The sequence below is a fragment of the Poecilia formosa genome, unplaced genomic scaffold (assembly GCF_000485575.1).
Source record: "Poecilia formosa unplaced genomic scaffold, Poecilia_formosa-5.1.2 Scaffold287, whole genome shotgun sequence".
Lineage (NCBI taxonomy): Eukaryota > Metazoa > Chordata > Actinopteri > Cyprinodontiformes > Poeciliidae > Poecilia > Poecilia formosa.
The window spans coordinates 278,975-303,036 of record NW_006800226.1 but is presented as its reverse complement, the minus strand read 5'-3'; the positions used below and the strand labels follow the sequence as shown (position 1 = coordinate 303,036).

General features: G+C 38.0%; 1 protein-coding gene across 4 annotated transcripts in view; it reads left to right on the top strand.

Annotated features, from left to right (window-relative positions):
• brsk2a (BR serine/threonine kinase 2a) overlaps window positions 1-24,062 on the top strand; it is a 183,935-nt gene that overhangs the window by 144,274 nt on the left and 15,599 nt on the right. For 2 of the 4 annotated variants that reach the window (XM_016681600.1, XM_016681598.1), the window contains exons 5-13: window positions 2,767-2,883; window positions 7,707-7,740; window positions 7,868-7,936; window positions 9,875-10,021; window positions 13,635-13,666; window positions 15,927-16,091; window positions 17,134-17,231; window positions 18,538-18,688; window positions 19,930-19,995. In XM_016681600.1, coding sequence (XP_016537086.1) covers window positions 2,767-2,883; window positions 7,707-7,740; window positions 7,868-7,936; window positions 9,875-10,021; window positions 13,635-13,666; window positions 15,927-16,091; window positions 17,134-17,231; window positions 18,538-18,688; window positions 19,930-19,995 — 879 coding nt within the window. The remainder of the gene's footprint in view (window positions 1-2,766; window positions 2,884-7,706; window positions 7,741-7,867; window positions 7,937-9,874; window positions 10,022-13,634; window positions 13,667-15,926; window positions 16,092-17,133; window positions 17,232-18,537; window positions 18,689-19,929; window positions 19,996-24,062) is intronic. The other 2 variants (XM_016681601.1, XM_016681599.1) reach the window with 1 other exon arrangement.

Below are 24,062 nucleotides of genomic sequence, written 5' to 3'. Positions count from 1 at the left end.
TCCAGGCGTTTTGAAAATAGGGTTCTTGTAGACCTATGTACTTTGAAGACAATCAGTGTTACAACTTAACATGCCAATAGCTGTAACAGTAAATGTTTTCTTCTCCCTCATTTGCTTTGACGTTATTAACTAAAACTCTGACTGACACCACCTTCAACTGATTCCAGTACGAACTAAAAGAGGTCGTAGCCTAGGGACAACTGTTTTAGATGCTATCTGTATCTCATTTCAATTATAGCTTGGATCACAGAAACTGCCAGCATGATAACGAACCTGCTGACAGCTTCTCCCCGAGGGCAGGAAATGAGTTGTACAACAATTGATGTCGTCTGAGGTTAAATGTCCATTCTGATGAAGCATTGTTCAAAGGCTGACGTATTCAACTGTGGTGCCATCTCCCCTTTCCCAACATTGGCTTTAAGGGAAGATGAAAGTAAAGCTTATGACGTGTAGACAGCTCTGTGGCTTTTTAACCCCATTTGGGAATGTATTGTGAGAAGTTAAGCGAGTCTAACATTGATTAAGTTTGAAAGCATGCAGCTAAATATGACACAACATTGAGCTTATTTAGTATATATGCTTAGTATAATTTTAGAGTTTTAAATGACAGGGAGTGGAGAATTAAAGAAAGAGAAGACACTGCAGAATTAATAAAAAGGAATATCAAAGATTCAGCTCGACTGTAGACGATTTTTGAGGGTAGGGCAGACTCTAGAGAAGTTCTGCACAGCTCCGCTGTCCAGCACATGTCCTAATGTAAAATTCATTGATGAAACCTCTGAAGAAATCTTTTCCTCTCCCTTTGTCAAAGGCAGAGTTTTGTCAGTGCTTTACAATGCTTTACAAACTTCAAAGGTTTGCCAACGAACATCAAAAATAGTGATTACATATTCATAAAATTTGGTGGACTAATAAAAGAGAACTTTTTAACAAGAACAAGGGAAGTCATTTTGGAGGGTAAAAAGTTTTATTTTATTTTTTTTATTTTTTCACATACTCAGTGCTTCCATGACTGTACCATAGCTGGTTCTTAATTGTTTTTTGTTTTTTTTAAAGCTTGCTTGGTTTTTCACATCAACACACAGTCATGTCACAATAACATCTAAAATGCGTCTTCTGTTGCATTGCTCTTTTGCAATCTGAATTTCTTTAGATTTACATACGAGGAACACAGTTTACAAACCAAATCACAGTATTTGTCTCATTATCAGTCTTCAATTAATGTTAGCACTCCAATTTATAAATTGTGTTAGTAAGCAACGTGGGTTTATCTCAATTCTATACGATGACAAAAAACACTTTCAGAGTTGTGTTGCGTATTGTACTGTGCTTTGCAAAAGTATCCATTGACATTAAAACGAGGATTTTATATGATAGACCAACTCGAAATAATTCTTTACTATTATTTGGATATGCAATAAGCATATATGTATTTGGTTATTCAGAATATTTACTCAAGACTATATTAAGTCGATACTTTTGTTTTAATATGGCTGCAAGTTGTATGAAGTCTCTATCAACTTTGCTGTTTAAAGTTCTTTGCAAAATACCTGAAATTCACTTAGATTGGTAGGAGAGGATTTGTTAAGATCTCATTTTAAGTTTAGCTACCGCCTTTCACTTCATTCAGGTCTTGGACTTTGACTGAGCCATTCTTGCACATTACAGTGCTTTGATTATTTTGGCTTCTATGACTCCTCCAGAGTTATCTTTAGCTACTTGGTTGCTTCTCTGTTTCACGATAGTGTTCCCTGGCTTTCTTATTATAGATGGACAGCCATGTCTTAGGAGGTTGCAGTTGACTACATACACTCTGTATTCAGGGATTGAACTGCTCTAAATAAATAGGCATGCAGGATTCTGGATCATTTGCTTCAGACCCTAGTGCCTTATTGTGGTAATTTTGCACAACTGGAAAATAACTTTGTCATCGTGCTTAAAGTGCCAAGCAAATATTTTATCTTCATTTTAAGACCTTTTGGAAATGTTTTGCTTGTCCACAGAAATGAAATGCTTGACTGAAGCAGTGTTTAAACATTTATGTACAGCCTTTTGGATAGTGCTGACAAAACAGATGGATTAATATCAGTGTTTGCACACAGTGTTTTGCACACACTTCTAAAGTAGTTCTCAGTCTTGGCAAACATCTCCAGAGTGGAAGAGTCTGATGTAACATAACCCCAATCCCTGAAAGGGATGTGCTAAATGCACAATAAAATGGTATCCCTGCTCCTCTTACGGCTGTTACTCATCGAAATTGAGACTTTAACCTCAGACACAGCCTCAGCATCCACGACATGAGAAGGTTATTCCTCTCAGTGGTCCATTTTAAGTCGGAAGTTGATGTCCGCTGGATATTATCCCCCCCGCTGTGTTTAGTGGTAATGAATGGCAGTTAATGAACACCACCGCTGAGGCAGGCTTCCCCTGGATTCCCATTTTCGCCACCCATTTGCTGGTGGCTGTCTGGGAGATGAGAGGGAAGAAGATGGGGGGGGAAGGACACAGCAGGAGGTCTGTCACACCTTGTACTATCCCAACACTGAGGCGGGAGCTGTGTGGCTTCAACATGACAGATCAAAGAGAGATGTTGCACAGAGGAAAGGGGCAGGTCAAGATGCTTTGTTCTTTCCAGGCACAAAAATGTTTATGGTGTTTGATAGACCTTTCAATGAGACCTTTTGTTTCTCCTCAGTTTCCTTTATTAGATCACATAATCTTGTCTTTTTCATGTTTCATTAACTGGCTTCTGTTCCTGTTTTACAGCCACAGGGATCTAAAGCCCGAGAACCTTTTGCTAGATGAAAAGAACAACATCAGGATAGCAGACTTTGGTATGGCCTCTCTTCAGGTTGGAGACAGCCTATTGGAAACCAGCTGCGGGTAAGTGCAATCAAAAGCATTTACCGCTGTAACGCATTAAGTCATATCATACAGTGTCGAAATCTAGCAAGCTAGAAACTGCTGTAAATGTAAATATTCCTCACAGTTTTAGTAGAGGCGTAAAAAGAAGCAGGGAATGATTAGTGGAGTGAACAGGTCAGCCGCTTTCGTAAACCTCCACAGCGTACAGTGTAAATCTCCGGAGTAGAAACTTTTGCCATCTACTGTCTCGGAGCACGGCCAGGACCTTGGGCAAACATTACTGCTCTCCATCTCCTCCCCTCTCACAGAGGAGTTTATGATATAACATTTACCATTTCACCAGCCTCATCAATCCTACAACCTCAATGAATTTGCCTGTAGGAGAAGTCACTTTCAGAGTTGGGTGGCTGTGTTATGAGTGCTCCTTTTCTAAACCTGAACTGTCTGGATGAAATAACTTTTTCATTGTTTGCTTTAAAGACACCAATCACCGGCTCCCTTTTTAATCTCTTACATGACAGGCACTACATTGTTTTTGCAAACTCAGCGTATACCTTGGCAGAGGTTGAAAGTTTCAAAAAGATAAAACGGCAGTATTGCTGTAACCATTCAGACTTCTTGTTACTAACGTTAGGTTTCTCACACTCTTGCTGCCTTGACCATAAATAAAATAAATGAAACGAGCCAGAACAAAATAATTCTGTGTGTTTCAATGTGAATGTCGTCAGGATCATTTTTGCTTTGTCATATAACTGCTTCCAGATTTGGGTGACTTGAAGGCCCCGTGACATCTGCGCCCTGCACAGATTGTCTCTGTCCAGATTAAACTGAAATTTCACATCCATGCAATTTAGAAAGTACACATGTTCACAGGGAAGTGATGAGGATCTCAGTTAATCCCGCCCTCTTTCTCTCTCCTCCTCATCCTCCCATCATATGCATGGCCACTTCAGCATGATTATGCAGATGCATTCATCCAGCTGAAACTGTTGCATAATTTTTTTCCATCAGTAACACTAATGCCTAAACTCTTGTGACTCATCGGTAGAGACCAGCCCAACTGTATGTGTACATATTTTCATGGCTATAGAATATGTGAATAAGGAAAAAAAAAGTCACCTTTTAACAGTGATTACCATAAAATAAGGCATTTTTAGCACTCCTTTCTCAGGGGTATCTATTAACCAAGTCCATCTGTTCTTTAATGTACTTTACCTTGCATTTTTTTGGTTGAATTTCTAATGTCATCCATTTGCATTGCATTTGCTGAGTTTAATGTTTGAGGTATGCATATTTCAAAGTTTGTGTTTTGGTTTTTTCTTCTTCTTCTTCTTCTTCTTCTTCTTCTTCTTCTTGCTGCCTTCAGATCCAGCGTCACTCTGTGAGCGTGTCTCAGAAATGTGTGGGCAGTGTGTCTACGTGTTTATCTGCTGGAGTCCAATACATGTACCATAAACTGTAATTGTGGTTATTGATTATTCATGCTCTTCTGGTTGCCCCATCCCTAAGTGCAGATATGACACTTTTTAATTAAACAGATTTATCTGGGTCCCCTCTCACCATGCGGCAGTCTGACACAAATGTATTCCATTTGCTTTGGGTAATGGAGCCGAGTGGAGATGAGACTTGCCTCAGGTATTGGTGGGGTGGGGGGTGGAAGAGAGGGAGGGACCTCAGAGAACATCCGACATATAAATACACGGATGCGTTAAAGAGGCAGAGGAACTAGCAAGTGCTTACAAACATGGAGCAAGGGAATCACATGTCTAAACAAACTCAGCTGTGGGTTTATCCATGTTTCATAGTTATTGCTGTAACATGTTGAAAGTGATGGAGCTATAAATATGGCTCCAAAGATTTACATTGTGCGTTAAACCAGCACACACATGTTTGATGTGGTAGAGTATATTGTATGCATTATATTAAAAACTAATTCAGCTGCAAATGCAAATTATAGCACTTTGTAGATGTTTAAAGGTTTAATCTGAGTTTCAGAAAAGAAAATAAGTTAAATCAAAAACACTTTATCTTCCGTCTCAAAAGCTTTGTTTTGTCTTGTGCCTCTTTAATGCATGCTAACCTGGGACCTGTATATTATTTTTCAGTGTGGCCAAAATGACAAAGCATCCAGCAGCAGCGGGCTCGTTTTAGTCACAAGAGTCCAGACTAGAGCCACCAAAACTAAAATAAAATTTTTCCAGTTCCATCCTGATCAGACCCCCATTAATAATCCTGATATCAATTTATCTACACAAAAAGTTTGAAGCATCTGAGCGGAAAGATCTAGTAACAATATTTATAAGTGTTTATAAAGTTCCCTTATTTTGCTGAACATGGCGATCACAGAAGTGTCAATTTTTTGATTTGTCGCAGTATCACTATATTTCTAAAATTATTTGCCCAACCCCCTAACTAAATGAAATCAGGTGTTCCACCTTCATGGAAAGGGGTTTTCATCACCAAGCTACATGCAAGCCTTGTGTTTCTAAGTGAAATGCAAAGCATTTTATATAATAAAGCATTGAACAGCTAAAGCACTGGAGATATTTTTAAGAATTGAATGGCTCTGGCCACATTTTTGTTTTTACTTCCAAACTCTAATCGAGAATACAGTTGACAGGAATCGGTTGTATTCATCCTGTTTCCCTCCTGTAAAAAACATGTTGAACTGTCACCGAGGTGAATTCAGTCTTTTTGCTTACATATAATCAAGTGAATCAGTTGGCGTTTAGTTATTTTACATATAGACACATAGCTGTTATCAACAGGTCAGTGTTTATCGAGGAGAGTTGCGATAGTGTGAAATATTAGCCTTATAAACATGTTTGCACATCTGTTTTCAGCTGAATATTTCTCTAAATCTTAAATATTTTTTTTTTATCCAAAGCACATAAGTTGATCAATACTACCTATCTGTTTACTCTGAGATTAAAAAATTTAAAAAAAAGACTTGTTCCATTTCAGCTTGCTGCTTAAGAAAAGTTGCAGGACTCAGTCAATAGAGCTGATTCTGGGAAAGAACCAGCTCATTGATATTTCTGACCACTTAAATGGAAGGAAAGAAATTCCAGACTTTTTTTAAATGAATGCCAGATTTGAGTGGAAGGGAAGGGAAAACATTTTATGACTGGCATGTTCTACTTTCAGATGTTTATTTTTTTTACCAATAGAAGAGTGCAAGTGAGGAGATGGACTGGAGAAGTAATGATACCTTTTCAAGTCTCAGATACATCAACTTCTATTGACGTTATCAATGACAAAAGAACCATTACTACCAAAGAGTGAATGAGAAGCATCTTTTTATTCCAACCACATTCACCGGCGTCCACTTTGCATTTTTGTCTAGTGGAATTGCCAGACGACGAGATAATGAGCCACAAATACATCCCCAATTTGGAAGACAAGTGGCAAATCTAGCAGCGCTTATTGTGACAAACTAAACACCATGGATTTTAATCTTGACCAAAATATTTGTATTGAGCAAGCCGTGGATTACTTTGAAATGTTGAACCTCGTTTTTAGTAGTTATTTATTCGATATGTAAATTTATTGAAGGTCTTTTTTTTCTTTTTTTCCCTTTTTGTTAAATCTCTTAAGACTATTATAAAACCTCAGAGGCTCCCTTTTCTTCCTAGGTTGCTTTTTGAATCAGGAACTGCAAAATTGTCAGCATGTTTTTGTTGCTGTTGAGTCTGTAAGCCTCTTTTAGAGATTAAATTTCACACATTGTAGCAGTGTTTTCCCATACACAGATTCTGCCTTAATAGATCATATAAGCAAACAATGTGTTTGCCAGAATGGATCAGGGAGAAGACAATCTGCACATGTGCTGTTGATATATCTTTGTGACATTTTTTTTTCTTCTTCTAATACTAATAAAGGATTAATCTAAGACATTTTTTGTTTGTTTTTTCCTCTGCACTGTGACCAGCCTTTAAGACCTTTAAATAACAAGTATATATTTATGCAGATTCCAGTTGTGGTTTGCATGCTGTGATGCTCATGAGACATTGATACTACAAATGTCTTTCTTTTCCCCTTCCTACTTAAATGCATTGTGCACTGTGGCACTTCAAAGCAGGAAGGACATATTTGCATAGGCTCATATGTGAACTTACCCCATTGAAATGCTGGCGGTGTGATTGGCCAGTATTGTGACAGCTCAAGGAGTCGGGTCATCAAGGCTAGTATTTATGAGTTTACAAGAAAACAGCCCTGGATGGGCCTTCGTTAACGTCAGCTACCCTGGCGCTACACAGACGGAGACGGAGCTGTGGAGGACACATCTCAAAGGGTTCAGAGGTTTAAGTAGACAAGTGAATAGTTTGTAACAGGCTGTTTAATGAAGCTAATTACAGGGTGATGCAGGGGTCTTGTTTTTTTTACTCCAACTTAATTAATTTTGAAACACGGGAATGTCATAGTTCTGCAGAAATTTATAGAAGGAATAACAAGTTTACTCCTTGACTGCAGCTGCAGGATTACCGAGGAGTTTTAGTGGGCTCGCTCCATAAATCTTCATATGATATTGATGTGTCAATCTAGTCATTGGCTTTACTGTCAGGCCATCCAGAGGCTGTAAAGATTAGTGGGTCTGGTTACCGTCTGCTGTCGGAAGATGCCCTTGACTGAGAAAGCAGGAGGTCGACATCCGAACACCCTCAGGATGTCTAAACCGTGGAAGCACCTTGATCTATGTCCAGTGGATATGTTTACTACCTAATGTGTTTTAGAGAGCTGTTTGTTTATCAGACTGCATTAGTGTCTTACTTTAGAGTCTGTTGACTTTTCTCCTCTTGCTTGTTTAGTTTGTTTTTGAAAGCTGTTTTTCTGTTTCCCAGATCACCACACTATGCATGCCCAGAAGTCATAAGGGTAAGAGATTTTTTTCTTCACTCCTCACAATATTTTTTCTGCATTAATGTATTATTTTTTTTATTAAAAATGTTGGTAATGTCAACAACCCTGTCCGAACTTGATAAACAAATCCTCTTTCCTTCAGGGAGAGAAGTACGATGGGAGGAAAGCAGATGTCTGGAGCTGTGGGGTCATTCTTTTTGCTCTTTTAGTGGTGAGTCCCAACTCTTTCCTTACTGATTGAAGAGCAGGTTAAAGTCTGTAGCGCTACTGGCCAGCATGATTTCCTTCGAGTCTCTGAAATGTTGTACTTTTTTTCTGTAAAGTAGTCAAGGAATACAACTTGAATGAGTAGACTTTTAGATGTTACCCTGCTAGAAATTAAACTTTCATCCCCGTCTCACATTGTTTAGGGCGTGTAGCAGGTTTTCTTCCTGAAGTGTCCTGTGTTTAACCATTTCATCCCCACCAGTTTCTCTGTGGGTTTGGTGTGTTCAGGATGATTTATGGTGTTGGTTTCCCACCACACAGTGTTTTGCATGTGGTCCAACAAGTTCAATTCTGGTCTCTCAGGACTTTTTATAGATTTCTTTGAATAATACCTTTGCTCAGTGCACAACTAATGGCCGCTACCAAGAGACTTTTGGTTTTGAGTCTGATTATTGCTCTACTTGCCTGAAATTACATGTCTCTGCCTTTCAGAAGTTGTGGAATTGTTTATATTTTTGGCATAATGTTGGCAATGGCATATTGTTTTATGACATCAGCCGTTCAATGTCACTTTATTCCCAACCTGTCTGGCGTGTCCCTTGGTCTATTACCGAGTAAAAAACGGTAATAGAAAAATGTTTTCCAATTTTGTTTTTCAGTTTTTTCTTTGTAAAAAACATGAATAGAAAATGTGTTTCTTTGTGCGCCTCAATTGTGCAATATGTTGTGTTGGTCAATCACATAAAATCCAGGTAAAATACATTGAAGTTTATGGTTACAACTTCTTCCAAGCTCTTCTCCCAAAATGTCAAACACATTACATTTACTCAATTGCAATCCAAAGCGTCTTTTCAGGTCTTATCTTGCATCCAAACACATTGCGGTATCTAAAATAAGATCTGTTCTCCAGCTACATTATGTCTGTGGGTCCCCCAGCCATACACCCCTTTAAGCTTTGTTGCATTAACTGCTGTACTGGAGTTCCTGCACACTTCTGCCTAATAAATAATTCATGTAGCCAAGCTGAAAGAAGGGAGCCCAAAATAAATATCAACACTGACACGGCAACTTTTTGCTACAGGCTTTGTGTATTTCTCTCTTCTTTTGCTTCTTCCACTCTGTATTACCGTCTCAGACAAACTTTTGGTATGTAAACCTGAGAATGTTTACTGTTTTCTGATCTTGACCTTTCTTTCACACCAAAAAGAAAGGTGTTTTTTTTGTTTTGTTTTTTTCGTGTGCCCACTGTTTGTCTGTAGAAATACTATAATTGTTCTTCTGTTTCTTCCTGCTCTCTGGCTTGGAGATAACCATTTGTCTGATTGTGGGAGACAGAGATACTCCCCAGCAGTTACTCTGCACTCAGATCATCTGTTACACAAGTCTACCCTTTCTCCCCCCCTCCCCCACTTACTCTTATTTGTCAGCCAATCTGTCTGTCTTTCCTGCCGGTTTCCTCTCCTCCATCTTGTCCTCTGATGGAGGCTGCCATTCATCACACAGCCACATCTGTGAGGTGTCAGTACTCTTTGATAAATGACTGATGAAAGAATGCCAAATGAATGAGGTACACGAGAAATCAGGGTAATTATTAGAAAAGACCCATTTTCAGCTCCCTGCTGGTTTTTTTGTTTGTTTTGCTGTGCACTTAACGGAAGGCTCTACTGTGAAAATTAAATAATTGGGGTTGGGGGAAACTATTCTTTGAGCCTTATAAGATTTTTGTTTGTTTGCTTGCTTGCTTGATAGCACTGCAGATCAGTTATCTTTTTTCTCTTTCAAATTACTCTTTGTTGAAGGTTATTTATCTATTTCAGCATCTATGAGTGTCTCGAGAAGCGGTTTATAAATAAAATGTATTATTACATGCTGCAAACTGATTTTTCCCCCGCCCCTTTTTGCTGAGTGCCTCAACTGATTCTCTGCTTCCTTGCTTCCTCAGGGCGCCCTGCCGTTCGATGATGACAACCTAAGGAATCTTCTGGAGAAAGTGAAGTTGGGAGTGTTTCACATGCCACATTTTATTCCTCCAGACTGTCAGAACCTTCTGCGTGGCATGATTGAAGTAGACGCATCCAAAAGACTAACGGTCAGTTCATCTCCTAGGCTCAAAGGGAGAGCAATGGTTATTTTTATGTTTTTGTATACATTTTTTTTTATATTATCTCATTTCAATTTGGCATATTTGTGTTAACCCATGGAAGTTACCAGTTTGTGGAAGGACTTTTCCTATTACATTACATTAGTTGCTAGATTATAACTACAACTTTCAATGTGTTTTAGGATTTTGTGATATACCGACACAAATTAGTTCATAATTTAGAAGTTAACAGAAAAGGTTGCATTGTTTACTAAATGTTCTACATGTTCAATTCAGAAAATTGTGGTATTTAACAAACTGAGTCTGTGTGGAGCCACCTCATACTGCAGCGACCTGTAACACATTGTTTGGATTTAGGCCTAAATGTGTGAATATGAACTGATCTAAAAACACTCTGGTCTTCCTGGTGAACAGCTTCCCTAGTTTTTTTTTTTTTTTTTTGGTGATTAACAATCCTTCCCCTTTTCCTGTCCATGCTTGAGAAAAGCATCTCTAAAGATGACGATGTTTGAAAGTGAGAAATGTGTGTTTGGTGTTGGTTTTTTGCCATCTCTAGCATTTTGCATCCCAGAAAGTAAAGTGTGCGTTTCATCTGACCAGAACGCCTTTTTGCACATCGCCACTATGGCTGCACACCATAAATAAAATGAAGGGCGGCTTTTTATACACATTCTGCATGCACACACCCTCTCGAGGCGCTCCGGTATCTTTATGAATCAGTGCAACAGTTTTCATCCTCGTGCCTATGAGGAAATGCGGTGACACCGCAGTTGGTAAATGTTGCTGCTCTATTTCCTTTTGCCGTAGTTTTATCTTTCACATTGTCAGAATAACTTCAAGCACGATGACAGCATTTTAGAGCAAATAAAAAAAATGAAATTCTTTATTTTAAAAAAGTATTTGCAAGTATTTTTAGCTACATGAGCTAAAAATAAAAAAATAAAAAAACACACCTCTTTATTATGCTGTATGCGCACTGTTTTGCTTATTCTCATCTCCCCTCTCTCAGATGAGGGCAGGTCACCCTGAGATCCCTGGATGTGCCCACCAGAAAACAGCAGTGTCCTCGATAAAGGGTTACACTAAGACCAAACTGCTGGGAGAGAATATGGTATCTGTCTCCTCCCCGCTCCTAACTCCAAACGGAGCTCAGAGGACGTGTTGTAACCTCACAGAATGTCAAATAGCTTTTCAGAGTGAGAATCCTTAAAGATAAGTGGTGAGCACCAAGTCACACATGAGGCAAGAACACCCAAGGGCAGACAGCAAAACAAGAGGGGGTCTGAGGTTATTTGGCGAGGGCTTGTTTATTCTTGATTTTCTTCATGACAGTTTGATGGATCCATTTACAGGGTAATCATACAACTGTCTGTTTGCTTTTGTTAATTAGATTTTGCTTGCTGATGCATGAAAGATCACATCTCGCAAAGCAAAGGTTCCACAACAATAAGAACTTTCTCAACTTTCTCTCTGCGGTTAGTCATCCAGAGACCAGTGGGTATTACGGTTGTCTTGTGCTCTGTAGTCAAAGTACACGGTGCCTCATTAAAACAGTTAATCATCCCAGACAGAAAATGGCCCCATGTGGAAGATACACTTTAAAGGTTGCAAGAACAGGAGTAAATGAAGTCATAGTTTTGTGTGTCAGGTCAGATAACTTGGACTCAAATCACATGATTTGGTGTTCAGACATTAATAGGACCATTTAAGACTTATAGTTGCTGAATTGTTGCAGACTCTCTTCCTGAAATGGAGTAATACTGTCCTTCATGTTCTGTTATTAAAGCTATCTGACAAAAAAAAAAAAGAAGTTTGAGTAATGATCTAATATTGATCTTTGCAACATGAAGAGGGGGAAATTAATACAGATTTGAAGCCTTTTAGCGGGGGCTGAAATGTAGCTTGTGTACACTTCAGTTTCAAGGAAAAGCCTAATTTATCACACACCCACCCAGTCTGCATCCCGTTTTCTCTGTTTGGGCAACAGCTAGAGAACTTTTGTCTCAGTGTCAGTAAGTAATATGTCCATATTGCTTTCTGCCGACATTAAAATATCAGTATAAATATTTGTTATCCTATTTTGTTGTTGAATGGATAAGTTATTCTTAAAGCATGAGAGACGCAATAGAAATTTGCCGGAAATCAGAGCATTCAGCTGAACTCATTGAACGCTGATGTTTAGACCACTTTGGTCTCGTCTATCCATTTTTCCCCGAAGGCAGACAAGTATTTCTTCACAGAGAGAAAACTGCTAAGGTTTGACAACACCTCACCTAGAACATAGCTTTATCATTTTGTTCTAAAGATGTATTTGTCAGTTTTGAATAGTTTTATGTTTCGAGTCAAATAAAACTACTGTAAATCCTTTTGGGACAAATATCATCCTAAAAGATTGAAAGCACTGAAACACTGAACAGGTGCTCTGAAAATGAGACACAACAAGTCTTTTTTTTTTTTAGATGGAGTAACTACTTTTACTCCAGTTCTTCTTTTAGAAAACTGGAGTAAAAAATTTCCTATCCAAGCCAACCAAGAAAAAAAATAATAAATTATCAAATTTTTAAAAAGGCAAAAACTGAAGAATTCTTATACTTTTTCACAGCACTGTACACAACCAGATAGGCTTTCCCTCAATATGTAATGGTCATATGCAGTTAATGGTACTTCTTACTTCAAACCACATTACTGTGCGTCATATCGCCATCCTGCCTCCAGGCCCCCAATAAAATGCACCGAGAGTAGGTCACCCACTGGCCTGTATCTGATGGCCAGGATATCTCTGTCGATACCATGACCTCTGCGGAGGCATACACCAGTCACTGAAACTCGCTAACCAGCCTGAAAGCCTGTCTGATTGCTCCAATATCTCACACAGTCGTTTATCAGTTCTGCCACACGGAGGTAGGTCCTGCGGGACGCGGGGACGATCAAGACATTGATGGAGACATATACACATGAACTCTGAATGAGTGACAATAATTAGACTTGCTCTGTGCATCTCCTGTGGTTCTACAACAGCAGCATGAGCAAATTAAAAAGTCCCAGCAGTGACATTGATCTTGTTTCTGTCTGTGGCCAGTTGAAGAAAGGAGGAGTCATTGAGGCAGACGTCTTCCTTTGTAAACCCTTTGGCTCGCTGTTTCCGCCTCTCTTTGCTTTTGGCTCTCTAGCAATCTACATCAGCAGCGGCGCGATTAAGTGGGGAAGCAAATCGTGTAAAACTTAAGAGAAATGGAAAAAAGAATGACGATGGAAGATTCTTCTTCAGACCAGAACATTGGCAGGATCGGCAGTGTGTGTGTGTTTTAAGCTCAGTTGTTGTGTGATCTCTCTTTCTCATTCATGGCTCAACGTCTCTTCATCTCTTTTTATATCAGTATAATTTTTTTTCCCTTGTGCCTACTTTTTAAAAGTACGTTATCTATGAACTTGTGTTTTCCTAGAATATTTGGGTTGAAGTGACATAACCAACACTGTCTAACATCTCCTTTTTCACAATTCTGACCCCACATCTGATTACTTTTTTTATCATGAGACAATGTCACAAGAATTCAAGTGTACACTAATGTTTTTTTTTCTTTTCTTTTGTTTTTTTTTACAGTTAGAAAAAATCCAGAAGCACTCGTGGTACATGTAAGTTCTCATCCTTTAACCAGGTTTTTACTCCCCCAATTTCATCCTTCGTTAGACTATTCTGCACCTGAAGGGAGCTTCCGCATGAAAAATGACCGAGCTTCAGCTATGTACACAAGAGTACATTTATGCAGGGCATGACTTCACTCTCGGGGACATGGGGGTAAATTGGTAGCGCATGAAAGGAAATTTGAAGCATATGGTCAAGTGAACAAGGAGAAAGCCTGAGGGAACATGCTGGGATGTGGAAACTAAACCAGTCTAACCTAAGTTCGCCCTATGGTTTGATACTAAAAGTACAATATATCCACTGTATTAATATAAATCATAAAATAACATTTAGAGAACTCTTGTTCACAAATGGAAACATATTTCATTTCTGAGAATTTGATTTACACTAATTAAAAAAAATAAGAGAAAGAAACTTGCATAATGAGAATTTCTGCGGCTACCTAATTGAACTGAATGATTTAGTTTTAGGACAAACTTTTGTTAGTTGAAATGAAGAATCACTGAAATGAAGTAAAAGTCCTCTGAGCTCCTTATCTATGATTGCTGGATTATGTAAACAACTAGAATGTTAAAAAAAAAAAGAGAAAGAAACAATAAGAATGAAGAGTTCAGTATGTAGAGTGTCTGCGGGTCAGCTCAAGCTCCAACACGGGGTTAGCTTGGTTAAAAAAAAAAGTCATTGTAATATTCCAAAAACAGATCACCAGAAACCTGCGTCTGCTTCTAAAGATTTCTGACTCAACACAGGCAGCCACAGTCTTCAACAGAACCCTGTTTTTTTATTTATTTATTTTTTATCTGCTTATAATGATTTTAAGCTGCGACAAAGATTACAGACAGATCAGTGACGCTTCATAAACTTAGCTCATTGTACTGGATGTCATAAAACATTTAAAGAGTTGTTTTCCTCTCCCAGTCTGCAGTGAAAGTCAAATGACATACAGGAAGCCTCAGCTGACAGTACAGTTTCTTTTTTTTTTTATGGTAATAATGTTTGATCCTGGTGAAAATGACTAGAAAACAAAGATTCACTAGTTTATGAAACTATTGTGTAGTCTATAATGCAGTCTTGTAACCTGTACATTAAACAACAGGCAGTAAAAATGATGTGCTGCATGACAGAAGACCACATGACTCTAATGAAAGAGTGAATATCTCTCCATTTTGGCCCTTAAGACACCAATGCCAAGTTTTATTAAAATATGTACGTCTACTAACCAAGTTGTAACAGCTTTTGCTTCTTAGTCTTAAACGTTAATGACATTCAGAATGTATATTTGTTAATTAGCGTTAAGGATAAATAGGATAAAACTGTTTTCTTACCTACAGCGACAGGGTAGACTAAATGAGAATATTTATTTCAGCCTCTGAGACTTGAGATTTGGCTTGGACTTGTCCCCTCGATGTCTTAAGACTTTACTTTGACTTGAGAAACATTACTTGTAAACATGTTTCGGTAAAAAAAAAAGAGTGACTGTCTCATTATGCAAGTATATTTTACATAAACATGGCAAAACGGCAGAAAGGGAAGTTAGTTAAGGTGTTAATTTAGATCTACTTCACAAGTTCAGCGCATAGAGATAACAGGGGACGTGTTATTTTAATAGCTGCCGATGGGGTTTCTGCTTCACTGAGCTCACCAGACGAAAAATAATAGATTCAGGAAAGAAGTAATGTGGAGCATATTGAGTCAAATCTGTCTAAATGTCTGTGTGTATTGGCATGTTTGTAGAAAAGAACACAGCATTTCTCATTGCGTTTTGTTGGAATTGAGAACTAAAACGGAAATCTTCTGGAAAATGGTGTCGGCATAATTTCGCCTTTCTTGTTGAGGCCTGCCTGCGTTCTCCCTGGAGACGGGCAGAAAAAAAAGATGGGGGAAAGTGACATATCTGGGTGTTTTAGGGGAATTGCATAATAACGTGGAAGCTAAGTTTGTAAAGTGAGCGTCACTGAGAAAGGCAGCTTGCATATCTCGACAGCATACTTGTCAAATGAGCAGAATTACCCATGTACTTATTATCATGTACTGCTAATTTTGGAGAAACATCTTAATTGGCAAAATGATCAGCTATGCAAGAAACGGATATTAAAATCTTGACATATTGCATTTTTATTTGTACGATCGTAAAGGAATATCATAAATGCTTCTATAATTGAAAATGGACTCGCGCACGCACACACAAGAAGCTGACCATGATTTGTTGTTGTTTTGTTTGTTTGTTTGTTTTGTTTTTTGCATCATTAGTGGTGGCAAAAATGAACCCGAGCCAGAGCAGCCTGTGCCCAGAAAGGTGACAATCCGCAGCCTGCCTTCTGCAGACGACATCGACCCAGACGTACTGGACAGCATGCACTCCCTGGGCTGCTTCAGAGACAAAAACAAGCTCCTGAAAGACCTGCTCTCAGATGAGTGAGTGGATGGAGGTTCAAAAGAGAGAGGGATCTGTAGTTGATGAGTGTGGACTTGGGTCCTGCTTGCACACTCAGCTTCGGTTTTTCCCTGGCTCTTATAAAATCTTGCGAAGCTGTCGGTTTGTATGTCAGAAACCATGGATCACTTAACTGTTATCACACGTTGCTTACATTACTTGCTGCTGGATACTTCTTTTCCAAACTTGTCTTGGTTTTCACTGCAGACTCGTTTTTGAGATGTCCCGCTGCTTCCAGCCTGTTTTTTTTTTTTTTTTTTTTTTTAAAATGCAAATGCATTTACATTCATGTCTGCTGTAAATATGAGCCCACTACTCTTTCAGTTCTTTATTTGGCTCATCCCTCCTCTTTTAATGCTAAGCTGGAACTACTCTCTCACTGTGCTTTTGCTCCAACTCCTCCATTTGCTTCCTTTCTCCTGGGAAAATTTTGTAATTGTGCTGCATGGGAGGAAAATCTGTGGTCTCCATTTCCCTTCCCCTGCTTCATTTTAGCTGAAGTTGCAGGTCCTTGTCTCTTTGCCTCCCACTGCTTTCCAATCTGTCTTTATTATAGAGGCCTATTCCCTGGGTACTTTGCATAGAGAGTGCAGCACAGAGGCTAAAGACATTAGGTTTCCTGATTTGCAAAGAAAGTAAAGGTCGAACTTGTGATCTTTTCATACTTTCATTGGACTCGATGGCTACCAGCACACACTGTATGTTGAAATATGGCTGAGCATGCTAAAGAACATATGTGTATACTATGATATGAATGCTTAATGATCTGTAAAACTAAACTTTTATTTTAAAGATGAAAACAATTTATCAGCTATTTTACTGTGCACACAAAAAAGGATTAAAGGATATTAATCATAGTGAGGGGATTTGCACTTTAATCTCACATTTATTTATTTAAATTGCTAACATTTCAGTCAGATAATAGGAACGATTGAAGACACTTTCAAGACAATTTTGCTTTACACCTGTTAAAAAAGTTTAGTAGTTGGCTTTCTTTTTACTTGAATTGTTACCCCTTTGCAGTGAAAACCAAGAGAAGATGATTTACTTCTTGTTACTGGATCGTAAGGAGAGGTACCCCAGTCAAGAGGATCAGAACCTTCCTCCTCGCAACGAGATTGGTGAGTCCAAGATTTGTTTTGTGATGTAAAGTTTTAAAACAATAGGATAATTCAACTGCTTTGATCCAAAGGTGCCAGCGTTGAGACAGTTTTTTTTTTTATGCCAACTAATGCATAAATGAATTTAAACAAAAATGTTCAAATTCAAGATAGAAAAAACATAAGTAATGCATTTAAAAAGCTTTTCTGCAAAAGAAAGGTAATTTGGTTATTAGTTGAACTTTAAAGAAAACAGTACAAAGTTTTGGATTTATTTTTCTGATGAACTGTTGTGTGGCTAATGATCTGTCATACAACATTTCACAGTAGGTGAGCCCTAACCCGTGGCAAAGTGGCAAAACCTCAACTACTTTCAAGTGCTTTGAATGACTTAAGGTGGGCCTGCCTGCTCTGGAAAAACTGACCAAAGTCTGACCAGTTAAATTACAGAGAAAATGTTCAGACAATGCTGTGTCCATCAGGAAAAAACTGTTTTACATGCAGGTTTCTTTGGAAGCACAATTATTTTTGGCTTACGATGACTGTACCTGGAACCTATAAATAATGTTATTTTTATGTGTTTATGCAATACCAATGTTGAAACAGTGGGTTTTTATTTTCAAACAGCTGTTTATATTCAAACAAAACTAACTAATTTACATAATTTTTTATTTATTTATTTTTTTTTGTGAAAAATCTCACTCATGGATGCTTTTTGTGGCTCAACCAACCTGCCGTGTTTTCCTCCATCAGAAGAAATTGGTTCAGCTCCGGCTCACGCAGCGTTAGATTGGCTCTTCGATAAACGGATGAAAAGAGCTTTTTGTTTATTGAAAATGAATAACTCTCTCAATGAAAAACACTGGCTTTAAATAGAACAGATCAACAGGGTTTTCAAAAAGCTGTCCTCTCATTTAGGTCAAACATTATCTGATGAAATAAAATTGGTGCATCACATCAAGGGGTTGATTTTTAGGCAGAGAAGTCTGAGCAGGGGGATGGGGATGCTCTCTCTGTCCTTAAATTCCTTCTTAGGTTAGTTTCTGACAACAGTGTGTTCGTATCTGCTGCGATACGCTGACATTTTGATGAATGGACTCCTCCTTCGGTGAATATGATACAGTTGATACAGTGGCCATTAGTTCAAGGGCTGGAAGGAAACCATTACTTATTCTCTATTAGTTAGAATGTCAATGTGTGAACAGCGCTAAACATCAGTCAAACGCTTCCATTTACACAGGCCATATGCAAAACTGCTCATTACCTGCACTGATATGTCAGGTGTTTTGTGCTTCCTTAGCATTTCCCTTCATTCTGCTTGACACAGATCCTCCAAAGAAGCGCGTTGACTCTCCAATGTTGAACCGTCATGGCAAGAGGAGGCCAGAGAGGAAGTCCATGGAGGTTCTGAGTGTCACTGACGGCGGTTCACCAGTACCAGCCAGAAGAGCCATCGACATGACACAGCATGGACAAAGGTATGCATGCAGTAATCGGTATGTTTAGAAATGAAGGCGCCTCGCAACAAAGTTAATATATTTCAGTAATTCAAAGAGTGAAACTCATTCATCACAAATTATTTCTGATCTTTTTGATGATTGTGGCTTACAGCTAATGAAAATCCCATCTTTTGTTTCTCAGAAAATTAAAATATCACATAAAGAATTTTTTTTATTTTATTTTAAAAATATGGTCATATATTATGAACAAAATCATGGTGAGGACTGGTTGTTTGAAATTCAAAAAGCTATGGCAAAACCCCAACTACTTTCAAGGTTCATGGAGACAGACAAAAATCTAATTAGATGAGGAGTCCAACAACACTTTCAGCACAGAGAGACAAGGTCTTTAAAGGACAGCTGTTAATAAAACTACTACATTCACAAAAAGGGCAAACCACAAACGGTAATTGTTCAAAGTGCGGTACCCAGTTATATTAATGGAAAGTTAAGTGAAAGGAAACAGAACAGTGTGATAGAGAAAGCTGCACAATCGACAGAAAAAAAACTAAACAAGCCCCATTAGAAACATTTGGAAAAGATGGAGTCTGGGCTTGTATTCAGGATGTGTTACAACTAACACATCCCTTGTCAGACCAAAGCCAAAGACAACATCAGAAATATTGTCTTTGTCTCAGAACTAAGAAGAAAATGGACTGGGCTACTTCTCAGTGGTAGTCCACTCTTCCAGATGAAAGTAAATTTTGCTTTTTATTTGGCCGTCATGCTACACTGCTTTTATGCAGCAAGTTATGCCAAAAAAGCACTGACAAAATATTAAGTTGATATCTTTTTCAAATGTCTGCTTCTTTTCTGTAAGCATTACATCTCTTTTAAGAACAACAAACAAAATTTTATGTTGCTTTTAGTTAACATTTAAGGTGAATTTTGGGTTTTCATTCAGCTCGTAAGTCCTAATTGACATTTATAAAAATAAAAGTTTGAAAATGTAATTTATAATGGACCTCCACATCATATGAATGTCACTTTTTGAATGGCGTTCTCGGAATAAATTACCTTTTTTGATTTATTTGGTAAGTTGCACCAAATACACACGCCTCGCTTTCTGAGTGTTTTGTTTGTCTGGGGATTCCGGCTGCCCGGTTTATGTTTCAGCTGCTCTGACAGTGAGTTTGCAGCCGTGTCAACGAACTGCACTGCAGACCTAAACATAAACAGAGACTGACTCTCTGCTCACTTTTTCTTCTGTCTCATCCTAGTAATTCAGTGTACAGTAAAAGCTTGGATATTCCTGACGCCAGAACAAAATGCAGCAAAGAAGAAAGGTACTCGCTTGCCTTCACTTCCACATGCTCCCCCGCCCCCCTCCACTCGCTCCATGCCCCCCACCACGCAAGGACAGGAAAAAAGATGCAGAGATCCTGTGTGTTGAAGGGACAGGCTTTAAAGTTCTGTTTCGAAAACAATGAGGACGTACATTTTTTTTTTTTTTTTAAAGTTCAGCTCCTAATTAATTTAGCTTTAAAAACTGAAGTTCGGTGCACATTTAGAATTCAGAGGCTCAGTATCAACAGCCCCACTTGTTCAGGCATTAACTCAATTATCTCTTCTCCTCATAATCAGTTCTACCGTAATGTGTCCTACTTTTTCTCGATGCAGAACATTTCTCCATTTAGCTGTTTTGGAAATGCTGAAGTCATGCCAGGAGCGCACTCCCACGAGGCTGAGCGCTCTGATTTAAAAATCCGTTTCCACGTCTTATTTCAACAGCGAATGTATCATCATGCCACACATTTGTGCTCAGGGGCAGTGACATTTTTAACAGCAGGGAAGATTGCATCAGAGTGAGTGATAACAAGAAACTGGTGAATGTTAGTTGCACCAGTAGAGCGCTGGGAAAGGCTGATGTGGTGACATCATTGCAAAACAAGCGCATTTAATTCATAAGTCTGTTGTTTGTTCACCAAATGTGAGATGTATTGGATTCGCTTTGGAGGTTTTAAATCCATTTTAATAACTTTCATTTTTATGGGGGGCGAAAAAAAGCCTTTCCTTTGGTGGCTTTGAATTTAAGTTTAAGATTCTTCTTTTTCTGTTATATCAACTCCTCCTTCCCATCCCTTTCCTTCAGGCGTTTCCGGAATTATCTGGTTTTCATTTGAATTAGTTAAGGAACTGCTTTATTCAGCTTTTAGCCCTGACTCAACTGTTTCAGTGCGCACCTAGATTTCAGTACTGCCCTGATTTATTTAAGCTTTAATTACGCCAGTCCCACTACCTTGCAAAAGCATTCCTTTTCCTTAAAACTGTTCACATTGAGTCACAACACAGTGACAGTTATGTTTCATTTCAATTATGTGGGGCAGAAAAACACAATCCAGAAGTGGAAGAACATCTTTAACAAAAAACCTTAATTTAGTGTCCTAGATTTTGACCTAAGCAAAATGTAGTGAACAAATAATATAATGAAAACAATGGAACACCGCTGACAGGTCAGGTTTAAAGTTATAGAGGAGTCTAAAGCAGAATTATCTGAAATGTACATTCAAAGTGCAGATTGTGTCAAAACCTGAGAAATAGATGTTTTCGGAAGCTTTAAATCTAATCTGACCATATTTTACCTATTTTACAAAGAATAAGCAACATTTTCAGTTCCCAGAAAACCTGGAGATATGTGTATGAATACTTTAACTGCGGCACAGTGGAGTTCTGCAAAGTATTGACTTGAGAGAGTTAGATACAGATGCCCTCCGCACTTTTCAGAAGAAGTAAAAATAACAATAGAAACAAGAAACTTCACATAAATATGCTAATTTTTGTTGGTCTTCCATGCAAACTCAATAGTACATAGTTTACAGTTATAGCGTGAAAAAAATTTGAAAATTTCATGGGATAAGAATTGTGCTTTGAGCCAATGTAATAAACAGAAACTACAATAAGTTCATTTCACATATATTTTTGGATAGAATTTAAATTTAGATTGCTAAATCTAAATTTAACAGATGTACAGATGACCCTGAGCTTATTTATAAACTTTGCAGATTTAGATTTAGGCACGTTCTTTCAACCAAGAAATTTGTTTCTGACAGGGAAAAACACATTTTCTCACCAAGGACAAAACACACAAAAAAAACAGAAATAAAGAATTTCTGTTTGTTTTTTGTTTTGTTTTGTTTTGCTTTTTCAGTTTTATGTACAACAATTGCACATTGAAAATGGCACATTCTCAAAAATCAAGAAAAAAAAAACACACTACTAGCATTACAGCAAACAAATCCTTCCAACTCCACCAGCTATTTGCATGTTTCCACTGGTTTTGCAAACATTTTTATTTAATTATGAGATCCAAGTCTTTAAGGTTAAAGGTCCATTTTGCCATCATATTAACTTCTATGTTTCTAACGGTCTTATGTAACTCAGGTGGAGAAAACACACATTAATATCAATTCTAGTCAGAAGAAACCTGTTGGTAAAGTTTAAAAAAAAAAAGAAGCTAAATCAACTGAAACATGTGAGAAATGTTGTGCTCTATATTTATGTAAATATTGAGCAAAAATCCTGTCTTCACCCCACGGGGCAGCGTATGAAATAGATTTGTATCAGAATCCTGTATTTTACAAAAACAGCTTTTCTGCATCTTTCTTCTATGCTACTTTAGTTGGGTGTAAGTTGTACTCTTCCATCTAGTTTTCCTCCAGGAACTCCTCCTCTCCCCTCTCTTAAAACACCTTTTTCTCTCTTTCCAGTTGTCCCTCGTGTACTGCTGACCTTCATTCCCAAACGCTCCTGCTGTTAGTGCGGAATTGCTATGCTAATGTGGAAATGCTGCTAGTTTTGCTCTGCCTGGCCTCCTATCAGTTGATATAAATTGGAGGAGGAGGGAGGTTGCGATATCGTAGCCCCTCTGCCTCCAAATCAAATCAAATCTCTTTTTTCTGTCTAAAAAAACAAACTTTTCCATCTTTTATCTTTTGCTCGTCTTTGCTTTGTTTGATCATGCTGATGTTTGTGTGTGTGTGTGTGTGTGCGTACAAGGTCCTGGTGCTGGGAAGAACATACAGAGCAGCGAAATGTCCAAAGATTTAACTGACTTTCTCTGAACCTAACCTTATCTTGCCCCAACAGCAAACTTTTGTCGACAGCTCAGAAGATTCGTAGAACTTAAGATCAGAGGCTGTCAGAGAGAGGGCTGACTTTGAAACATGTGTTTTGACATGATACATTTCCGCCAGCAAAAATGAGTGAAAGAGAGAGGAAACTGCTTTATTTTAAATTACACAACCTAAATGTTGGAAGCTCATACTGTGATAGTATTGTGCTCAGCACTTAAAATCTGATATTTTCTGTGAAGTGTAATTGAATAGATTTGCGATAAATGTAGTTGTGGCCGCGTTGCATATTAATAGAAATGACAGCATCCTCATCTGAATGTCTATTTTATCCATTTTATGCAGAAGCTGGGCTTAAAATTTATATAAAGCATGATAAATCCGATTGATTTAACTTTGAATCCTAATAACATGCAAGAGGAAATGAAGGAAGGTTAATGAGATGGAAATGAAAATGGAAAAGTGCTGTGCTGCAAAGAAGGGAATATCAATGATTTCTTTTTTTTTTCCTACAGATGTGCTCTAGTTGTTTCATACAGTCCAAACTTAGCAGCTTAAACGGTGGTAATAAGTTAGACTCCCCTGGTCGTTACAGACTCAGATTTACTTAAGAGGCTAAAATGAGTAAAAATAAAACACCTTTTACTCTGATGTCTGCTGCAGAAACTGCAGGGGTTGTTCTGCGTTGCAAAGCTGTGAATATTAATGCACAAGTCCTCAGGGGGTTTTCAGGGCTCAGAGGAGGAAATGAATTTAAACCATATGTTGATTTACATGAATATTTACTCATGTTGAGAATCTCCGTTGGTGGGACAGTCTGTGACAAAGGAAGAGAGAAAGTAAAGACTGAACTTTTCCCACTTACTTTAAACTTTGAAAGTCTTTTTTATTGTTATTATTTTAGGTGTTAATCTAGAAAACAGAACTTTGTAAGGTATCGATAAGCTCATACCTTAATTATGAGCTTATTCCCCATTTTTAAACCATTTTTTAATCTCGACTGAATGTTTTGTGTTTTAATTTGTGGTATTGCAATACTCAAAGACAAATTCTTTACCTTTGGTTGAGACATGCCACATTTAACTTTGGTACTTTAAGTACATTTCCCATATGCAAAATTAGGTCAAAAAACAAACCTGGGAGGGGTCCAGCAGCAGATGAAACAAAAAGAAGTTAATATTTTACCATGTGCCTTTTATAGTTTAATAAGTGGGATGTGCCTCAGATTTGCAATTCAGTTTAAAATAATGTCCTTTTCAAGTAATGTTTAAGATTTACTTGTC